This window comes from Phyllobates terribilis, unplaced genomic scaffold (assembly GCF_046119375.1).
Source record: "Phyllobates terribilis strain yellow unplaced genomic scaffold, ASM4611937v1 Scaffold_11__3_contigs__length_659146591, whole genome shotgun sequence".
NCBI lineage: Eukaryota > Metazoa > Chordata > Amphibia > Anura > Dendrobatidae > Phyllobates > Phyllobates terribilis.
The window spans coordinates 39,119,352-39,140,980 of record NW_027362771.1 but is presented as its reverse complement, the minus strand read 5'-3'; the positions used below and the strand labels follow the sequence as shown (position 1 = coordinate 39,140,980).

Genomic DNA, 21,629 nt, shown 5'->3' with positions numbered 1-21,629 from the left:
TAAACAGTGGAAACCCCCCACAAGTGACCCCATTTTGGAAACTAGACCCCTCAAGGATTTTAACAAGGGGTGTAGTGAACATTTTGAACCCAGAGGCACGACATAGAATTTGATAACATTAGGTCATCATATTAAATAAGTTGTCATTAGTCTTGAGCGCAAGTGCTCGCTACTTGAGTTTGCATCGTGTACTTGGGTATGCACCATGTATCACGGGTACTCGAGTCCCTGCCCCACATGTTTCACGGTTGTTAGACACCCAAAAAAGACATATGGGGATTGCTCGTGTATGGCAGGCAATCCACGCATGTTTTTTTGGCTTTGTAACAACCGCAAAACATGCAGGGCGAGGACTTGAGCTTGTCACTCGAGCACCCGATGCAAACTCAAGTAGAGAGCACTTGCACTCAACACTGGTCGCCATATCGTCATCATTTTTTTTCTTTACTTCTGAAAAACTCCCAACCCTAACCCTAGCACAACCCTAACCCTAGCCGTAATAGTAACCGTAACCCTAACCCTGTGCTATCCCTAACCCTGGGCTAACCCTAACCCTAGGCTAATGCTAATCCTAACCCTAGGCTATCTCTAAGCTAACCCTAACCCTAGGCTAACCCTAACCCTGGGCTAACCCTAACCCTGGGCTAACCCTATTTTTTATTCTATAATTTTTATTTAGCTAACGGGGGTACAAGAGTGGGTTTGCTTTATTTTTTTTTTATTTTGATCACTGTGATACGGTTTATCACAGTGATCAAAATGAACCAATAGGGAAAAGTCCCTGTTGTTGCCAGGCAGATCTCAAGAGACGCCGCTAATTTTTTTTTTGCCGGGGAGTCGGGGGACCATCAGGGGGAGATCGGAGTACGGCAGAGGTACCGGGGGCTCGAGGGGCTTCATTTCTCCCTCCTCTGACATATATATCATGTCAGACGAGAGAGAAATCATTGGAATCTGCGGGCACACTTTTTTTTTCGTGATCGCCGCTATTCGGTGAATAGCGGCGATCACGTGACAGGGGACCGGAAAAACCGACCCTGGTCATATTCTCCAGGGTCTCAGCTACTCCTGGTACCAGAGACCCGGAGAATTTCCGACTCTGGGGGGGCGCTACAGCCTTATTCCTCAGCGTCGCATTTTCACGGCGCTGAGAAATAAGTACCCTTAACTGCTGCCTTGAAAATGCGTTATGGCGGATGTTAAGGGGTTAAACGTTTTTACAGTGTCTTGTTTGGCTTGTATGTTATGCGGTAGGTTGATCCCAACAAATATTGAGTGATGCCCTCTTTACCTTTTTTTTTAAATCCTATCATGTATAATACAGTCCACTGAGCTGTGTGTTTAATCCGATTATGTGTGATACAGTGTGCAGTGCCGCGCCAACTAACAGAATCAGAGCTGTCAGCCGTCCTCGATGACACTGTTCACATATTAATAACACATTGCAGTCACCAGCAAAATGTCTCTGCATCATGATCCAAAACTTAATTTTCCCTTATCCTTTTGCAAACGCCAGAAGGGGAGGAGAGACATCAGACACATTACGAGCAGATCCCGCCCATTTGTATAGCAGTCGTAATGCGAGCTAGCAATACACTAGGCTTTTATAATAAATGTCAGCAACTGCTCCCCTAGTGTTTAAAATTAGAAAATAGCAAAACTTTTTTACCATAATTAAAAGACCAATACTTTACAGTTGTTGAAAACATTTTTATGACACTTTCCCTTTATAGGGGTCTTAACCGGTTCCCGACCGCCCACTGTAGATAAACGTCGGCGCTTGCCGGGCTCTGTGCAGTGCCGACGTTTAAAAACGGTGGGTGGTCTCGCAGTGCTCAGGACCCCCAGGGTCCTGCAAGCACTGCGATTCCGGTGCAGAGCGTTAGCTCTGACAGGGTACATCATCGGGACCTGATTAGATCAGGTCCCAGTGATGTTAACCCTTTGCTGTCTTCTATATGCTGTGATCTATAGTGATCACGGCATATAGGAGACAGCAGGAAGAGAGGGGGTCGTCTTACTTACCTCCGAAGACCTCCGTTTCGTTTGAGGACCTGGGGTTGCTATGGCAGCTGGAGGTCACATGACCGCCTCCAGCTCTGCCATATATGGTGTCCTTCCTGTCTGACTTCAGACTGTATGTAGCTGAAGTCAGACAGGAGACTCTGACTGAAACAGTCAGTGAAGATCTCATATAATGTAATATATGTGTATTACATTACATGAGATCAGAAAAATAAAAATTAATGTCCCATACAGAGACTAAGTAAAAATGTAAAAAAAAGTAAAAAAAAAGTTTTTAAACTATTAAAAAAAAAAATCACAAAATAAATAAAAATAAATAAAATATTAAACCAATAAATCCGTAAATTATTACAAAACCAAAAAAAGCACACATATTTGGTATCGCCGCGTCCGAAACAACCCGAGCTATAAAACTGTCACACTAATTAACTCCTTCTGTGCACACCGTAATAAAAATAAATAAAAAACGAAGCAAAAAAATATGCTTTTTGATCATATCGCCAAACAAAAAGTGGAAAAAAATGCGATCAAAAAGCAGAATAGAAATAAAAATGGTACCACTGAAAACGTCATCTTGTTCCGCAAAAAAAAGCCGCCATACAGCTCCATCAGCCAAAAAATAAAAAAGTTATAGCGCTCAGAATAAAGCAATGCAAAAAAAATATTTTTTTTTCTATAAAATTGTTTTATTGTGTAAAAGCGCCAAAACATGAAAAAAATACAGTAAGTGTAGTATCGTTGTAAACGTACTGACCCGAAGAATAACGCTGCCTGATCACTTTTACCACACGCAGAACGGCATAAAAAAAAACTCAAAAAACAATTCCTGAAGTGTTTGTTTTTGTTAACTTTACCTCCCAAAAAACGGAATAGAAAGCGATCAAAATATGTCACGTGCCCAAAAATGGTTCCAATAAAAATTTCAACTCGTCCCGCAAAAAACAAGCCATCACATGACTCTATCGGCCGAAATATGGAAAAATTATAGCTCTCAAAATATGGTGATGCAAAAACTAGATTTTGCAAAAAAAGCGTATTTTAGTGTGACAGCTGTCAGTCATAAAAACCCGATATAAATCTGGTATCTCTGTAATCGCACTGACCCGAAGAATAAAGTAATCTAATCAGTTATATCACACTAGGAACGGCATAAAAAATAAATAAAACAAATATTATTCACCTGCTACTGATTTGTTTATTATGTCTCCCAAAGATCCCAGTAAGGCTCTGCTCACATTTATCCTGTGCTCTGCGCTGAGCACTTACACCAGAGTTTCCGTGTAAATCTCTGAAATATGTGATTCAGCCAGAACCCATGATGGAAGATTCCCTGTAATGAGGCAGATATAGGCCACTGTGGATGCCGTCTAGCCTGGGATCCCACGGTGTCATTTGTTTTAGGCGTGCATAAAAGTGCGGTTGGCCACAGTTTTGTGCACTTCTGAAAAAAAGGACACCACTAAACAGAGGCCAGACGGAGTCCAGAGTAACTCTGCTGCCTCATTACAGTGAATGGATCCTGCAGGGGTTTCATCTGAATTACATCACTTGGAAAATTAGATGGAAACCCCGATGTAAGTGCTCAGCCTAGAGTGCCGGATAAATGTTACGTAAAATGTTCCCAATAAAAGCTTCAACTCAGTCCTCAAAAAAAGCTAGTCCCCACTCAGGTCCATCATCTGTTAAAAATATAAGGGACTTCCAAGTTACTGGTAGCAGAAAGGATCTGGAAAAGCAAAATGGTCCTTGCCCCCCAAAAGAAATTCAGAAAATTTTGTGCTCCCAAATCCAAATGCCTATTCTACAATAATTTGTTCTCCAATTGTCAAATAGCGCTCCTTCCCCCTCAAATCTCACCGTATGGCTAAGTGGTACGATACAGCCACATATGGGGTATTGACACTTTTAGAAGAAATTGTGTGACACATTTCGGCACCATTTTTACCCATTGCCCTGTGTGAAAATGTAAAATCTGAGGGTAAAACATTTTTTTGTGGTAAAAATATAATTATGCTTTTTTCACTGCCCAATGGTATAAATTTAAAAATTAAAAAATGCTCACTACTTCCCTAGATGAATTCCTTGAGAGGTGTAGTTTACAAAATGGGGTCACTTGTGGGGGTTTCTGCTGTTTTGGCATGTCAGCGACTCTTCAAACGTGACATGGTGTCTGCTGCCTATCCCAGCCAACATAGCGCTTCTTTCTCTTCCGAACCCTGCCGTACACCAAAGCAGTGGTTTTCCCCCACATATGGGGTATCGGCGTACTCAGGAGAAATTGTACAACAAATTTCATGGTGCAATTTATCCTGTTACCCTTATGATAATGCAAAATTAGGGAATGAAAAACATTTTTTATGGGAAAAATGTGAAAATTTTATTTTTACGGCTCAATATTATAAACTTCTGTGAAGCAGCTGGGGGTGCAAGGTGCTCACCACACATCTAGATAAGTTCCCTAAGGGGTATAGTTTCCAAAATGGTGGCACTTGTGGGGGGTTTCCACTGTTTTGGCACATTAGGGGCTCCCCAAATGTGACACGGCGTCCGCTAATTATTCAAACAAATTTTACATTCAAAAAGTCAAATGGCGCTCCTTCCCTTTCAAACCCTGCCATGTGCCCAAACAGTAATTTGCCTCCACATATGGGGTATCAGCGTGTTCAGGAGAAATTGCATAACAAATTTCATGGTGCAATTTATCCTATTACCCTTATGATAATGCAAAATTAAGGGATGAAAAACGGTTTTGTGGGAAAAATGTGAAAATTTTATTTTTACAGCTCAATATTATAAACTTCTGTGAAGCACCTTGGGGTTCAAGGTGCTCACCACACATCTAGATAAGTTCCCTAAGGGGTCTAGTTTCCAAAATGGTGTCACTTGTGGGGGGTTTCCACTGTTTAGGCACATCAGGAGCTCTCCAAACGCAACATGGCGTCCGCTAATTATTCAGACAAATTTTACATTCAAAAAGTCTAATGGCGCTCCTTCCCTTCCGAACCCTGCCGTGCGCCCAAACAGTGGTTTTCCCTCACATATGGGGTATCAGCACGCTCAAGAGAAATTGCACAAAAAAATTTGGGGTCCATTTTTTCATGTTACCCCTGTGAAAATAAAAAAATTGGGTCTAAAGTAACATTTTTGTGAAAAAAGTTAAATGTTAATTTTTTTCTTCCACATTCCAAAAATTCCTGTGAATCACCTGAAGGGTTAATAAAGTTCTTGAATGTGGTTTTGAGCACCTTGAGGGGTGCAGTTTTTAGAATGGTGTCACTTTTGGGTATTTTCTGTCATAAAGACCCCTCAAAGTGACTTCAAATGTGATGTGGTCCCTAAAAAAATGGTTTTGTAAATTTTGTTGGAAAAATGAGAAATCGCTGGTCAACTTTTAACCCTTATAGCTCCCTAACAAAAAAAAATTTGGGTTCCAAAATTGTGCTGATGTAAAGTAGACATGTGAGAAATGTTATTTATTAACTATTTTGTGTGACATATCTCTCTGATTTAAGGGCATGAAAATTCAAAGTTTGAAAATTGCAAAATTTTCGCCAAATTTCCGATTTTTTCACAAATAAACGCAAGTGATATCGAAGAAATTTTACCACTATCATGAAGTACAATATGTCACGAAAAAACAATCTCAGAATCAGGGGAATACGTTGAAGCGTTCCAGGGTAATTACTTCATAAACTGGCAGTGGTCAGAATTGAAAAAATTGGCCCGGTCACGAAGGCAAAAACAGGCTCTGGCGCGAAGTGGTTAAGCTACAAGTCTGCAGTTACTCTATGTGACTGCAGACTTGTTAATTCTCACATTGCACGCACTGCAAGCTGTACGGATTCTAAGGTGCTGGCGCCTGAAGCATGACTGCAAGTATGTGATTTGCATATATATGGTCACGTGATGATTAGATGGGCACGGTAACATGACCGCCCTCTCCCTGGGATTCAACCCAGCAAGCAGGGCGCACTATCTGAAGATACACAAGTGCACAGTCACATTACAGTGACTGCAGACTTGTAGCTTAAGACCCGACAACCCCTTTAAGGGGCCAGCCTCGGATTATTGGGCTGGATTCTATAGCAAATGAGTATAGTATTTATGCCCTTTGTGTAAACCTACCCTAAGAATACCAAAATGTACTCATTGGAGTGACTGACGGGGGTCCCAAAACCAGACTCCCACCAATAAACCCTTCTGACTTTAAAGGGGTGATACGAAATACATCTTAATTTTCATTCTAAATCCCTATCTATTTAATGCCATAATCTAAACTATTTTCTAACATACTTAAATTAAAAATTACTACCGCAGCCTCTTCTCCCTCCCTGAAATGAAGCGTCATCAGCTCGTTTCAGGGGCTGGGCTAGTCCCTGCACAACGTGACGCTCTCCTGCCAGCTTGTTTCTACTAGTCTGAGCCGGCGAGTGAGAACGTTCTGTCATTGTACACATCACACATGTGCATATCGCTCAGTGACAGAGTAGGGACTGGTCCAGCCCGATAATGCTTCGTTTGAGTTTCCCAGCATGCACTGGGAATTCTCAAAGGAAGAGTCATCAAAAAGTAAATAGGAGAAAAAAGAAAAGCAGTTAAATAGTGTAGCTAGGGAAGGATAAGGAATTTTTAATTCAAGTATATTAGAAAAAAATTTGATTATGGCTTTAAATAGATAGGAATTTAGGATGAAAATCAAGTTGTACTTCAGATCACCCTTTAAGGTCTTTAATATTAAAGTCATAGGAGAATAAAAATTATAAATTATATATTCATTTATTATTATTATTATTATTCACTACTCATAAGAAATTACCGAAGATGAACTCACCACCACAAAGGGACACAAAGCAATCCAGGAATAGTCAGGGCCATCAGTAATGTTCTCCAGTCCCGGATGAAAAAGGCAAACAAAGGCAGAATCATGTAACCAATTGCAAAAAATATGCAAATACCTAATGTTGAGAAGATGATACGAGCGGACTTGCCAAGTATTTCAGATCCTATTAAAAATGAAAAAAAAAAAACAATTTAGTCCCAGAAAGGCGACTTTAGCTGAAGGGTGAGCACATTTCTGTTCATATTTCTGTTTCTGTTGAATATTCTATAGTAATATTAGTGACAGGATGTCCTTTTGGGGCAGGGATACCCCATGGAATTAGGTGTTGTATCATGAGCAAACAAACATCTACTATTATTTTTTTCTATAGTTCAAAGCTGAATTGTAGCTAAAATAAAAGAAGCAAGTCGACAGTGAAGTTTAGTTTAATACTTAGCAAAATAATTAAAGGGGTTGTACACTTTATCTTTATTTCAACAAATGTTTTGGGGACATGATTTAGTGGAACTTAATACAGGTACTTGTTAGTGTGATCTTCCTGACAAACTGCTTTCCAGTTATCAATATGGTTGCTGTTGGAGGGGCCTGCTTAGGGTAAAGCGGTTTTTCAATTGGTGGAGGCTAATGGACAGGTCGGGTCACATGTTACTCCAAAGGTGGCCATTTTCTGGACAGCAGAGCTGTACAATCTGTGAGGAAGGTCACAAGTACAGGAGAACCTGTAATACTTATATATTAGTAAATGGCACAAAATCTTGTTCCCAATGTGTTAATATAAAAATAAAGTACACAACCCCTTTAAGGTAAGAATAAAATCGAATATGAGGCCAGAATTTGTGACAAATTTGTACAAATATGACTAATCTTTTGTACCTTATTTTATAGTATCGCCAATGGAGGGAGGACTGCAATTAAGTGCAACTAAGTGCATAGTGTAACCCAATGTCATGGTCTGTGATTACTGTGGCTTATTTGTTTGAGGCATTGTCTGTTCATTTGTATGTAATTACAAATGTAATTGTTGTTAAAGTGAAACAAAATTTGATTAGTTGTAATAACTGCCACTTGTAGTCTGTTAGCTTATTGCATACCTTCTAACCATCCAAGATCCAGTGGGACAGTCCCAAATTGGGACCTAAAAATCAAGGTTTGGCTACAGTCTCAAAGCACCTATCCTAATGACGTGTTCCCTTTAAAGCTTACTAAGCAGGCTGTCAGCGGCCAGTGATATGGAGGCGGGCTGTATCAGGACAGAGGTGTCAGGGAGCCTAGACAGAAGCTGTCATGCCCTAGTAAATATACCTGTTTGGCTGATATTAGGGATGCAAACCCAAGACTAGGATCACTGTAGAAAGACGTTGTTCCTAGCAAACAGGAAATTGACTGCTGTAGGTATGAGGGAAATAGGAGTGCATCAAAGGCCATAATTAGGCAGACAGGCTCATCTGCCGTCGAGACCGTGAATGCCGAACAATGTGTTGTCTGCTGGGTGCCCAGGTTTGGCATATTGTTGATTGCATAGACAGCTTTCTGGGTGGAGCTGGGGAAAACTGAAGAAAAAGCTAAAGACAGATTTTTCAAAGGTTTTATAGATTAATGAGATGAGTGACTCTTGATGGCCAGATGGATAGGCCTGTGGCTGGATCAGTAATGGGCACAGAGCTTCACTTCGACTGAGACACCAGCAAGGTGGAGGTGGGCTGCTATTATTAAAGATGGACCTTTTTGGGTTAAAGATGGACTCAAAATCAATTCCCAAACCTACTGACAGTTTTTAGAAGACCCTCTTCTTCAAGCAGTGGTAAAAGATAAAGTCTGCTTCTTTAAGGAAAACCATGATTTTTTTATGTAGGACATGCTCCATTGCATGCATTGAAGTACTTCACTGCCTGGCTAGCCAGTAAAGGCCTTAAAGGCAGTAAAGGCCTTAAAAACAATCTCACAGTCTTGTGGTTGGGGCTGACCAAAAAGTTAATTAACACATTTAGAAACTGACAGACTCCATGGATGGAAGGCTTATGACTGCTATTAAAAAGAAGGATGGCTATATTTGTTGCTGATATTTTGCTTGAAATGTCAGAAATGTATTTTTGTACATTTTGAGTTGTTTGGTTATTATTCTCACTTACGGGGTAGCAGTGGTCTTCTTAAGAACCACAAGTGCAGCATGGTTTTCGTGGCCATGTCAGTGCCACCCCATCTGTCCTTACCCTTGAGACCATATAGGGCTATATTGACACATTACTTTTTTGCTGCATTATTTTATGCAGCCAAAACCTGATCTAAAAAAAGACAGCCAAAACATAGGTTTTGATGTGTTTTTTGCTGTTTTTCAGGATCCCAAAGTTCAGCTTTGCTTCCACCTTGAAAGCATAAACAATACAAGGTGTTAGGCCACCAACGCAAGATGTATGTAAAACCTAAAAACGTTTTTGCAAAAAGGGCAATTTGATCAAATTATTTAGGGGAAAAAGTTTTTTAATGTCTGAAAAAATAGTGACTATTCTGAACAAAAAAGCTGGATTCATGTATGAAGTGCAACTGTAAACTAAGGTTATATGAGTTCATGAGAAATACACAATTGCAATCGCATAAACAGCGGAGGAAGTTGAATTGGTCAGGCATTGTTTACTTTAAGGCTAGGGTTACACCAGAGTATTTTCTCTCATCGGAGAGAATAGGGCCGATCATGCTAATCACACTTTGATCAATTATTTTATCGGACTCATTGACTTACATGGCCAAGTGCGATCCAATAATCAATCCAACTCAGGCATGAGACAAACTCAGTCCGAGGAAAAAATCTGACATGTGCACATAGAATAACAGTGGTTCGAGTGCAATCCGATATTTTGTCAGATAGCACTCGTAATGAAAATACCGTCATCTGCACGAGCCCTAACACAAATAACTAATTTAATAATCACTAATTTCCTTAAACTATACTTGGAGTCAGGAGAAACAAAAGGATTGATTTAAAAAATAAAATGCAAATTACATTACAATCAAAAAATACTATCATCCATGCTCATGTGAGGAGACCATGATAATATGGTCTCCTCACATGTCAAGTCTATGGGTGCGTGTTAAACATCGCACTGCACTCGACCCAATATTACTCAATGAGACAGTGCAGATCTGTTCAGCATGATGCGATTTCACTCCGAAACCCGGTAGGTGTGAGAAAAAAAAAATGTCATGCCATACGGACCATCAGTGCGGCATCCGATTTTTACAGATACGTTACAATTCTGTAGCATAGGAAACTGTAAATGGTCTTGTAAATGATTAATAGCTGCTGAGTTAAAAAACAGATTGTATATGGACAGTACACGGATGACAAGGGAGAAAAAATCTTTCACTTTTGTGGATGAGAATGGGAGTGAGTTTTTAAACGCAAGTGTGAGTGTACCCTAAGGTGATGTCAATATGGTAGAGAGACTCTGACTGCATTTCTATTGTCACTAGTGCGTGACATGTCCTATATTGGATTTTAAATGCTTGCTTCAAGCTTAGTCTACTGTGAAGAAACATCACAAAAATGACAGCAAATATGCCTACATTTTTTGCTGTAAAGGTTTACTTTATTAGGCGTGCCTTTATTTTTTTGTTAGTGACCACTTCTCTTTATATTAGGGTGTCAGACACTGGGTTTACTGTTAGCAGCAATGAAGGGGTTATTTTACACAAGAGCATTCATTTAAAATGTTTCTGTTTGGGAAGAATTCTGGAAATAAGTAGTGTATAGGGTCTCATACAGTAAGGGTCTGTTTACATAGACTGCAAGGCGGCCGATCGGTAAACTTCTACGGATCGGTGGTTGTTTAACTGCCTTTGTGCAAAGGCAGACCAGAGTAAACGATGCGCAGTGAGCGATTGATACTAGATCAATCAGTACACATAGGCTGTCAGTTCTCAGCAGTGCGAGTTCTGTTTACACAGATCAATGCACCGCCAAGAACCATGATCTTTTTTGCTGCACAAAAGATCATTTCACCCACTGAAATGATCATCAGGTTATCTGCAGCCTGCTTACACTGCAAGTTAATCTTGAAAAGAGCGTTTTTAACAAGGTTCATTTGTGATTATCTTGCAGTGTAAATGCAGCTCAGGCCACAAGTAGACTTGTTGCACATTCAGTCATGGCTGAAACTGAATTTGCTCCAGAAAATGGGGGTAAAGGGTGAGGTGCATTAGGTGCATCCTGTTACCTTAGTCTCTGAGCCAATATTTTGCTTTGGGGTAGGGGAGGGAGAAGCCCCATTGGCTTCATCTGCCTAGGGCACCAAAACACCTTGTCCTGGCACTGATTACAGTCATGACCGATAGTGTTGGCACCCTTGAAATTGTTCCATAGAATGAAATATTTCTCCCAGAAAATTATTGCAATTATACATGTTTTGTTATAAACATTGTGAAGAATATTCAATATAATCCCATGTCAATCATTGTGCCCTGTTTGGCGCGGGATTATAGAGGTCTACAATGGACTGCTGTAACTGGACACTTTTGCAGTTAAACAAGAAGGGAGGGGGCTGAGGGACTGTGAGTGACAAAACCCCCATCTTCTGCTGTGGAGCTGCCACAGGAAGACCCCTGTGGACCCCAGCCAAGCGGCATGTCCTTTGTGTCAGACAAGTATAATTCAATACCGAGTTATGGGAATACGATACATCCCAGCGATACACCAAATAGATTTTTGGAATCACACGAACAGGAAGAATGCCACTCTGGCTTCCAACACAGTCTAGAGTGTAGGGATGGGGAGATAAACGGCACAGCCTTTCGGAAACCCCTATGGCCACTGTGTTTGGTCTCCCCGCGTAGCAGGGGCCCGGCTGGATCCGATGACACCAGAACCGGCACCCTAGGACCGTCCATTAAGGAATTATAGCCCATTTTAGTTTTTAGAGTTTGTAGCTGAGAGAGACCAGGGGTGGAGATTTAGGTGCAGCCAGGGGGCAGGAGGGAGAGTGACCCAGAGGGTTTAAGAGCTCCAGAAGCTATAGCCCAGTGTCTTTTTCCCCGGGAGGTCGCGACGACACCGTGTGGGAGAAGTCGTGCAACAAAGGGGACCACCAGCCTCCCATGTGGCAGCCCCTCCCCCGCATGCCAGGCCTTCTATCTGACTGGTAACGGACTCTCAATAACTACTTATATCTTTTGCACCACTACTATTGTGTTTGCATCTCTGACCATTATGTATGTATAACCCTTATGTACTGTATATAGTGTATTGTCTAGTGTGCCCTTAAGGCTATTAAATATATAATTTAACCTTGGGCTGCTCTTTTATCTCAATCCACGAACCCTCACATCTGTTGTTCGGTCCAATGAACACGCTACCGGGCTGGTTTCTGGCCCGATGTAATCCCCCGGTCCTAGCGGGAATTATATCTAATAGAATCTGGTGGCAGCTCTACCAGGCCGGCAAGGTTCTGCTTCACAGGGGTGTGAGCGAGTGTGGTGCCACGTCAGTGACTGAGTGGGCCACCTGTTCTCACTCCCGGTGCCTCCCTGTACCCCTGTGGAACTGTACCAATCTGACCTTACGTGTCCCTGAGGGGGCATGGAACAAAGGGTAGCTCAGTGTGTTGGTGCAAAGGGCAGATCCATATCACGTGATCCGTCTAACATAATTGTGACATCAGGCGGGTGGCGAGGGGTGGATCCATCAAAAGTGGTGGCAGCTGTAGGATTCTGCGGGATATCTCTGGTGCGATTCTTTACAAGTGGTGGCAGTGGTGGGATTCTGCAGAATCTCTCTGGTCCCATTCATCACACACGTTTATTTCCTTTGTGTGTATTGGAACAACACAAAAAAACTGAGAAAAAAAGGTAAGTTGGACATAATTTAACACAAAACACCGTAAATAGGCTGGACAAAATTGCTGGCACCCTCAACTTAATATTTGGTTGCACACCCTTTGGAATAAATAACTGCAATCAATCGCTTCCTATAACCATCAACTTCCTTCTTACACCTCTCAACTAAAATTTTGGACCACTCTTCTTTTGCAAACTGCTCCAGGTCTCTCATATTTGAAGGGTACCTTCTCCCAGCAGCAATGTTAAAATCTTTCTATAAGTATTCATTGGGATTTAGAAACAGACTTATTGCTAGCCACTTCAGAACTCTCTAGCGCTTTGTTTCCATCCATTTCTGGTTACTTCTTGAAGCATATTTGGGGTCATTGTCCTGCTGTAAGACCCATGACCTAGGACGCAAACCCAGCTTTCTGACACTGGGCACTATATTGCGACAAAAAAACCTTTGGTAATCTTCTGATTTCATGATGCCTTGCACACAGTCAAGGCACCCAGTGCCAGAGGCAGCAGAACGGCTCCAAAACATCTTTGAACCGCCACCATATTTGACTGTAGGTACTGTGTTCTTTTCTTTGTAGGTCTTATTTCGTTTTGGGTAAACAGTAGAATGATCTGATTTACCAAACAGTTATATCTTGGTCTCATCTGTCCAAAAAACACTTTCCCATAAAATTTTTGGCTTACTCACATACATTTTGGCAAACTGAAGTCTATCTTTTTATGTTTTTGTGTCAGTGGTGGGGTCCTCCTGGGTCTCCTGCCAAAGAGTTTCATTTCATTTAAATGTCGACGGATAGTTCGCGCTAACACTGATGCACTATAAGCCAGCAGGACAACTTGTATTTCTTTGGAACTTGATTGGCTTGATATTTGCTGCTTATCCCCCATCCGAACTATCCTGCGTTGCAACCTTTTTGATAAATTTTTCTCTGCCATCCACATCCAGGGAGATTACCTACAGTGCCATGGGTTGTAAAGTTCTTGATTATGTTGTGCACCGTGGACAAATGAACATCAAGATCTCTGGAGATGGGCTTGTAACCTTGAGATTGCTGATATTTTTCAACAATTTTGGTTTTCAAGTCCTCATACAGTTCTCTTCTCCTCTTTCTGTTCTCCATGCCTAGGCCACGGCCAAACTATCAGTATTTGGTCAGTATTCGGTCAGTATTTTTTCTCAGAAGTGGAAGCCAAACCCAGGAGTGGGTGATAAATGCAAAATTGGTGCACTTGTTTCTATTACACCTTTTCTCTGATTGTTCCTTACCTGGTTTGGGCTCCCAATCCTGAGAAAAAATACTGACCGAATACTGATAGTGGGGCCGTGGCCTTAGTGTGATACACCCAGACACAAGATGCAAAGATTGAGTCAACTTCTCCCCTTTTTATCTGGTTTCAGGTGTGATTTTCATATTGTCAACACCTGTTACTTGCCACAGGTGTGTTTGAACAAACATTATATGCTTGAAACAAAATTGTTTACACACATTTTTGGAAAGATGTACAGCTGTCATGTGCCCCTAACAGCTGCGGGTGGAATCCCGATCCAACCGTGGCTGTTAACTAGTTAAATGCTGCCGTTAATCTCTGACAGCGGCATTTAACATCGCAGCGCCTGAAGCACGTCACTGGCTCTGCCCATCGGTCGCCGATGGGTTGGCATGACAACCCGAGGTCTGCAGGAGACCCCTGAGGTTGTCATTGCCAGATTGCTATGATCGCCACCCAGCAAGTGAGCATTTCTGCTACACACAGGAGATCTGATGATTGCCTGTGTGTAGTACAGGCAGTCAGACAATTGCAGCTTCTAGTCTCCCATGGATATACAGTACAGACCAAAAGTTTGGACACACATTCTCATTTAAAGATTTTTCTGTATTTTCATGACTTTGAAAATTGTACATTCACACTGAAGGCATCAAAAATATTAATTAACACATGTGGAATTATATACTTAACAAAAAAGTGTGAAACAATTGAAAATATGTCTTATATTCTTGGTTCTTCAAAGTAGCCACCTTTTGCTTTGATGACTGCTTTGCACACTCTTGGCATTCTCTTGATGAGCTTCAAGAGGTAGTCACCCGAAATGGTCTTCCAGCAATCTTGAAGGAGTTCCCAGAGATGCTTAGCACTTGTTGGCCCTTTTGCCTTCACTCTGCGGTCCAGCTCACCCCAAACCATCTCGATTGGGTTCAGGTCTGGTGACTGTGGAGGCCAGGTCATCTGGCGTAGCACCCCATCACTCTCCTTCTTGGTCAAATAGCCCTTACACAGCCTGAAGGTGTGTTTGGGGACATTTTCCTGTTGAAAATTAAATGATGGTCCAACTAAACGCAAACCGGATTGAATAGCATGCCGCTGCAAGATGCTGTGGTAGCCATGCTGGTTCAGTATGCCTTCAATTTTGAATAAATCCCCAACAGTGTCACCAGCAAAGCCCCCCCACACCATCACACCTCCTCCTCCATGCTTCACGGTGGGAACCAGGAATGTAGAGTCCATCCGTTCACCTTTTCTGCGTCGCACAAAGACACGGTTGGTTGGAACCAAAGATCTCAAATTTGGACTCATCAGACCAATGCACAGATTTCCACTGTTCTAATGTCCATTCCTTGTGTTCTTTAGCCCAAACAAGTCTCTTCTGCTTGTTGCTTGTCCTTAGCAGTGGTTTCCTAGCAGCTATTTTACCATGAAGGCCTGCTGCACAAAGTCTCCTCTTAACAGTTGTTGTAGAGATGTGTCTGCTGCTAGAACTCTGTGTGACATTGACCTGGTCTCTAATCTGAGCTGCTGTTAACCTGCAATTTCTGAGGCTGGTGGCTTAGATAAACTTATCCTCAGAAGCAGAGGTGACTCTTGGTCTTCCTTTCCTGGGGCGGTCCTCATGTGAGCCAGTTTCTTTGTAGCGCTTGATGGTTTTTGCAACTGCATTTGGGGACACTTTCAAAGTTTGGCCAATTTTTCGGACTGACTGACCTTCATTAAAGTAATGATGGCCACTCGTTTTTCTTTACTTAGCTGCTTTTTTTCTTGCCATAATACAAATTATAACAGTCTATTCAGTAGGACTATCAGCTGTGTATCCACCTGACTTCTGCACAACACAACTGATGGTCCCAACCCCACTTATAAGGCAAGAAATCCCACTTATTAAACCTGACAGGGCACACCTGTGAAGTGAAAACCATTTCCGGTGACTACCTCTTGAAGCTCATCAAGAGAATGCCAAGAGTGTGCAAAGCAGTCACCAAAGCAAAAGGTGGCTACTTTGAAGAACCTAGAATATAAGACATATTTTCAGTTGTTTCACACTTTTTTGTTAAGTATATAATACCACATGTGTTAATTCATAGTTTTGATGTCTTCAGTGTGAATGTACAATTTTCATAGTCATGAAAATACAGAAAAATCTTTAAATGAGAAGGTGTGTCCAAACTTTTGGTCTGTACTGTATATAAAAAAATATATAAAAGTTTAAATCACCCCCCTTTTGCCCAATTCAAAATAAAATGAAAAAAATAAAATATACACATATTTGGTATTGCCGAGTTCAGAATCGACTGATCTACCAATATATAAAAATAATTAATCCGATTGGTAAATGGCGCAACGAAATTTTTTTTCGAAACACCAGAATTAAGTTTTTTTTGGTCGCCGCTACATTGCAATAAAGGGCAATCAAAACATCATATCTACCCCAAAACTGTATCAATAAAAAAGTCAGCTAGGCGTGCAAAAAATAAGCCCTCACCCGGCCCCAGATCCAGAAGAATGGAGACGCTATGGGTCTCAGAAAATGACGCTATTTTTTTTTACAAACTTTGGATTTTTTTTTCACTACTTGAATAAAAAAGAACCTACATGTTTGGTATCTACTAACTTGTAATGACCTGGAGAATCATAATGGCAGGTCAGTTTTAGCATTCGGTGCACGTGGTAAAAAAAACAGCAAAAAAACAACAACTGCTGAATTCCACTTTTTTTGCAATTTCACCGCACTTGGAATTTTTTTCCCATTTTCCAGTACACAATATGGTAAAACCAATGGTGTTGTTCCCCCAAAAATAAGCCCTGTCATATTGACTGAAAAATAAAAAAGTTATGGCTCTGGGAACAAGGGAAGCAAAAAACAGCAAAAACGGAAAACGGAGAACACGTAGGGGTTAAAGGTACACAAATACTAATGTACTGCGTTATATCAAGCAAATGTAACAATTGTTCAATTGGAATCAGTGTACTGTTGGGTCATGGTGATCTCTAGTGACCCAATGGCCTTTCTGAGCGTCCACCTTTTTTGACCAGCGCTGTCTGTCACACACGCTCGGTTCAACCTCCCTTAACACATTGTAGACAGTTGAGGGAATATTTGCAGTCTAATCAAAAGGAATCAGCACCCTAGAAGAGGATGGCATCTGTATTCAACACATTGTTCTCGTAAGTAATGAAAAGAGCACCGGGGACGCCATAACCAGCGTGTAACAGCAATATCTAGACTCTGCCAATTAAAAACTTGTTATGTTGTCCGATCTAACAGTGAAATGTAATGTTTAATCATGGGACAACGCTGAGCAGCAAACTACACAATGTTCTTGTTTTCATAGCTAAGTACAAAAATGTCCTGTGTAATGTGTGTTTATATAGTACTTCTGACAGATTAACAAATCCCGTTCCATCTTTTAGTTCTCCCCATTTATAACAAGATAACTTAAACCAAAAATGATATCCATACCTAATATAAAGGCAGCCACATAATTGGAAATCTGTCCCATGCCGACAATGAGGAAGAGAATGGCAAACATCTCCCAGCTGGTGGAGAATACTTGTATAATGCTGAAGCCGGTCTGTACAGCCATTGTTGCAAAGAGGATCTTCTTTCTCCCAAAGCTACAGAGGAAAAAGAAATAATGAAATAAAATGATGAAGATCCTAAGGATTATTACCGGGCTGCTAAGGAACTGTTACTTTACCTATTGTCTTGTGTATTCCTGTAGGATAATTATTATACCATGCATGCTGCACATACAGACTTCTTTCCTGCTTAATTATCATACTTTATTTCCAAAAATGCTTCTTGACGCTTATTCACACGTCAGTATTTTGCATCGGTGTTTGTGCGCCAAAACCAGGAGTGGAACAGTCAGAGGAAACTGAAAGATGGACACCTGTTCTGTGCTTTGCTTTGGCATACAAATACTAATGAAATACTGATCAAAACTACTGATGTGTGAATAAAGCCTAAGATGTAGGAAGATATAACGCAGGGATATGCTATCTATACGATAATACGTCATACATCATGCTTTTCAAGCTTTTCTTGGGCTCAATGAAATAAAATTAGAGCTTATTTTATACCACTAGACTCGTGGTCTCCAAGTTGCGTCTCTCCAGCAGCTTCAAAACTGTAACTCGCTATAGCTGGGAATGTTACCGTATTTTTTGGCAGGGGAGAGGCAGAAGAAGGGTGTGCTCACATACTTTTCTATATGACTACAAAACCATGTATAAATTTGCTATACACCCCACCAAAAACATTTGCATTTAAAAAAACATGAGGGAGGTTACAAACATGCTAAAAAAATATCTGTCAAAGGCGCAGTAAAGTGCAGCGGTCATCAGAAAATGACCTATTGCTTAAAGCACCACTCCAGCATATTTTTCTATTGCAGCGCAGGAGTGGTGCTACTAATACAAGTCCCCTGACCCCAGTATTATGCCTACCCACCTCCGTCTTTAACTGTTCCCAGTGACGATTTCATAGGTCTCTATTAATTTGTGACCTGTCCGATCACTCCAGTGTTTGCTGCAGTGATCCGGAAGTCTAACTGACCGGAAGTCAGAGGTAACGGTTGTAAGCTCTTAAAGGGGTTTTCCCACAAACAAAAGTTCATTTTAATCATTGTCGGTGTCTGACCATGTACGGAACATACCACATCTCCTGGGCAGGGGAGGAAGCAAAAGACAATACAGACATTACAGAAAGGGATTCAATTTGTGAGGTAAAATATTGTTAAGAACAGAAGTGAAATGTTTTACCTCACAAAATGAATCCTCTGTGATCTCCTGCTGTAATGTCTGAATACTCTTTTGCTTCCTCCCCTGCCCAGGAGATGTGGTATGTGCCGTACACGGTCAGGCAATTTGCCCAAACCACTGGCAGCATGAATCAGAGCCGGGCTGCACAATAGCAGCCAAACATGTTATTCCCTACAAAGTTCCGGTGTTTCTGAGATAATATATTTTGAACAATAGGCCGGGGACATTAGAAATAGCCAAGATTAGTCCAGCACCGCCCCTGGCCAGCTTCTTCCCACTCCATTCCAGGTGATTGACAGGTCTATCTTTACTCCTCTCTTTAAACACCACAGTGGTTAAAAAAAAAAATCAAACCGGGCTGCATTCATGGAACAGGCTCTGATTCCTACTGCCCACGGTCCTGTTTCATGAACGCTGCTGTGAGTTTACTACACAGGTTAGCTGTCATTTATCTGTGAAACATGTTGATCCCAAGGCTTCAGTCATCATTACAGTAAAACTTTGACCCTTGCCACAAGTTAATGTTTCCCATGTTCTATGCTTACACTGCATTACATTTATACAATGTGTAAAAGAACAGAAAGTACAATGTCTACATGGCTTTAATTTCAAAATATGACACCCTGGCAAACAGCTGATTCTGAGGGAAGCCAGCCAGGCATGTCCCCAACCGCAGCCAGTGTATTAAATGGTGGCTGTTAATATGAATGGCCGTTAGCTATAGTTCATACAGAATACCCCCATCTGACAACTGCGTATACTGCCACTTTGTGATCTGGTACTGGGAATAGAGAGTTTGAAATCCTAACTTAGGCTATGTGAGCACGTTCAGGATTTGAAGAAGAAATTTCTGCAGCGTTTCTGCATTTCCATGGCAGGAAAAACGCTGCGGAAAAAATGTGCGGTTTTTAATGTGTTTTTTTAAGCGTTTTTGTGCATCAATGAATGCTTTTTGGAGCTAAATAAAGTTATTTGAAAAGGAACGTGGGACTTTTCTTTCACCCTTGGATTTCCGTCAGAACTGGGGTGAGTATATTGGTTAATTTAAGAATGTGTCTGTTGTATTTCAAATAAAGTGTATACTCTATGTCTGTGTGTATATTTAACTCTTTACTTTACTTTAATTAGGTTTGGTGATGAAAGGGTCTGATTGACACCTTGTCATCACCAAACAAAAGAGCTAGGTGTCACCCAGTCTTCATTAGCATTTCCATTCATGTAATTTCTGGGGCAGCTGTGAGCTGCTATTTTTAGCCTAGGAAAGCGCCATTAGGCAAACATGGTCCCTGGCTATTATTAACAGCTCACAGCTGTTTCTTTAGTCTCTATGTCCCTCCTGATCGGCACTCAGCAGCGCTTTAGCCGCAGTATTTTTTTTGCTGTGTCCAAAATGTGGCGTTCTAATGCCGCACTTTTGTTGTCGGTACATGTGAATCCACCGCATATAATGACACTTCAATCGGTCAAAATCTGTGGCGGAGACTAGAGTGTCCGCTACAGAAATTGACATGCTGCGGGTGAGTTTCGGTACATGGCCACGACCGCTGCAGGTTTGATGCTGCGTATTTATACAGCCTCAAAGCCGCAGCGTCCAGATCTTACAGCATAGTGGATGGGATCTCTACAAATACCTTGTCCACTATGCGTGCATTTGAGGCTGCGGATCACCCGTGGACACTGACACCCGTGTGTCTTTCAGGACCGCACCATGCCAAATTCTCTCGCAGAGTCGCTAGTGTCCACAACAGAAATTTTACCACTAGAATGTATAGAATGCAGTAAATTCGCATGGTTCAGTGAACACATGTGGATTTACCTGCGTTCAATAGAATGAAACGTTTTGGACGCAGCAAAAATATGCATCCAAAGCCCTGCCAAGTCTGAATCATGGGCACAGAGCCTAAAATTGATAAAAAAATGGCGTGGGCTCCCACGTCATTTTTATAACCAGGAGATGGAAAACCGACCGCTGGGGGCCAATATTAGTAGCCCGGGGAGGGGCCATTAGCCAAAAATGTTCCCTGGTTATTAATAACAGCCCACAGCTATTTGCTTAGCCTTTACTGGCTAGATTACAGGGAGACTCCAGAAAAAAATTTAAATAGGGTCCCCCTATAAAATCTAACCAGAAAAGGCTAAACAGACAGCTGCGGGCTGATATTAATAGCCAGGGAAGGGGCCATGCATCCTGGCCCCCTCCGCGGCTACTAATATCATCCCTCAGCAGTCCCAGAAATGGCGCATCCATAAGATGCGCCACATCTGGCGCTTAGCCTCCATTCTTGCCACTGCCCTATAGCGGTGGCGAGTGGGGTAATGGGGTTGGGGTTCACGGCAGCCTTGTATTGGGGGATGACGTGAAGCCCAGATTGTCCCTCGGCGATCCGGGTCACTTCTACAGCAGTGACATCAGCAATCAGTGATGTCACTGCTGTAGAAGACAGCAATGTACACTGACGGGGTGTAATCACTCCTGTCAGTGTACATGGCTCTGCTGCAGGAGTTAGGTCACTGGGGTTCATCAGCCCCGGTGACCTCAGCATCAGTACTGGTGGGAAGATTCCTGAGAATGTTCCCAGGTATCACCGATGCCGTAAAGTGAGGTCACGTGAGCTCTCAGCTGAGAGCTCATGTGACCTCAGGTCCTGTCAGTGTAGAGATGTACACTACCAAACTATATAAGACTTGTCGCAACACAGTAACATTTTTTTAATACATCCAATTGTGGAGTTTAGTTTTATTCCAAGATCTATTGATTAAAATGTACTTTGTGGGAAAACCCCTTTAAAGAAACATAAGCAAATGGATTTTTGGAAAGCTGATTAATTGCCTCCAATTTGTTTTATCTACAATTTAGCTCTACTGGGCACTGGGACCCATGTCTTTCAATCCCAAATAA

The 21,629-nt window shown here is 41.6% G+C and overlaps 1 protein-coding gene across 1 annotated transcript in view; it reads right to left on the bottom strand.

Moving 5' to 3' along the window:
- LOC141165534 (solute carrier family 22 member 4-like) overlaps window positions 1-21,629 on the bottom strand; it is a 135,386-nt gene that overhangs the window by 44,190 nt on the left and 69,567 nt on the right. The window contains exons 3-4 of the mRNA XM_073651207.1: window positions 17,427-17,581; window positions 6,857-7,028 (exon numbers count right to left, since the gene is read on the bottom strand). Coding sequence (XP_073507308.1) covers window positions 6,857-7,028; window positions 17,427-17,581 — 327 coding nt within the window. The remainder of the gene's footprint in view (window positions 1-6,856; window positions 7,029-17,426; window positions 17,582-21,629) is intronic.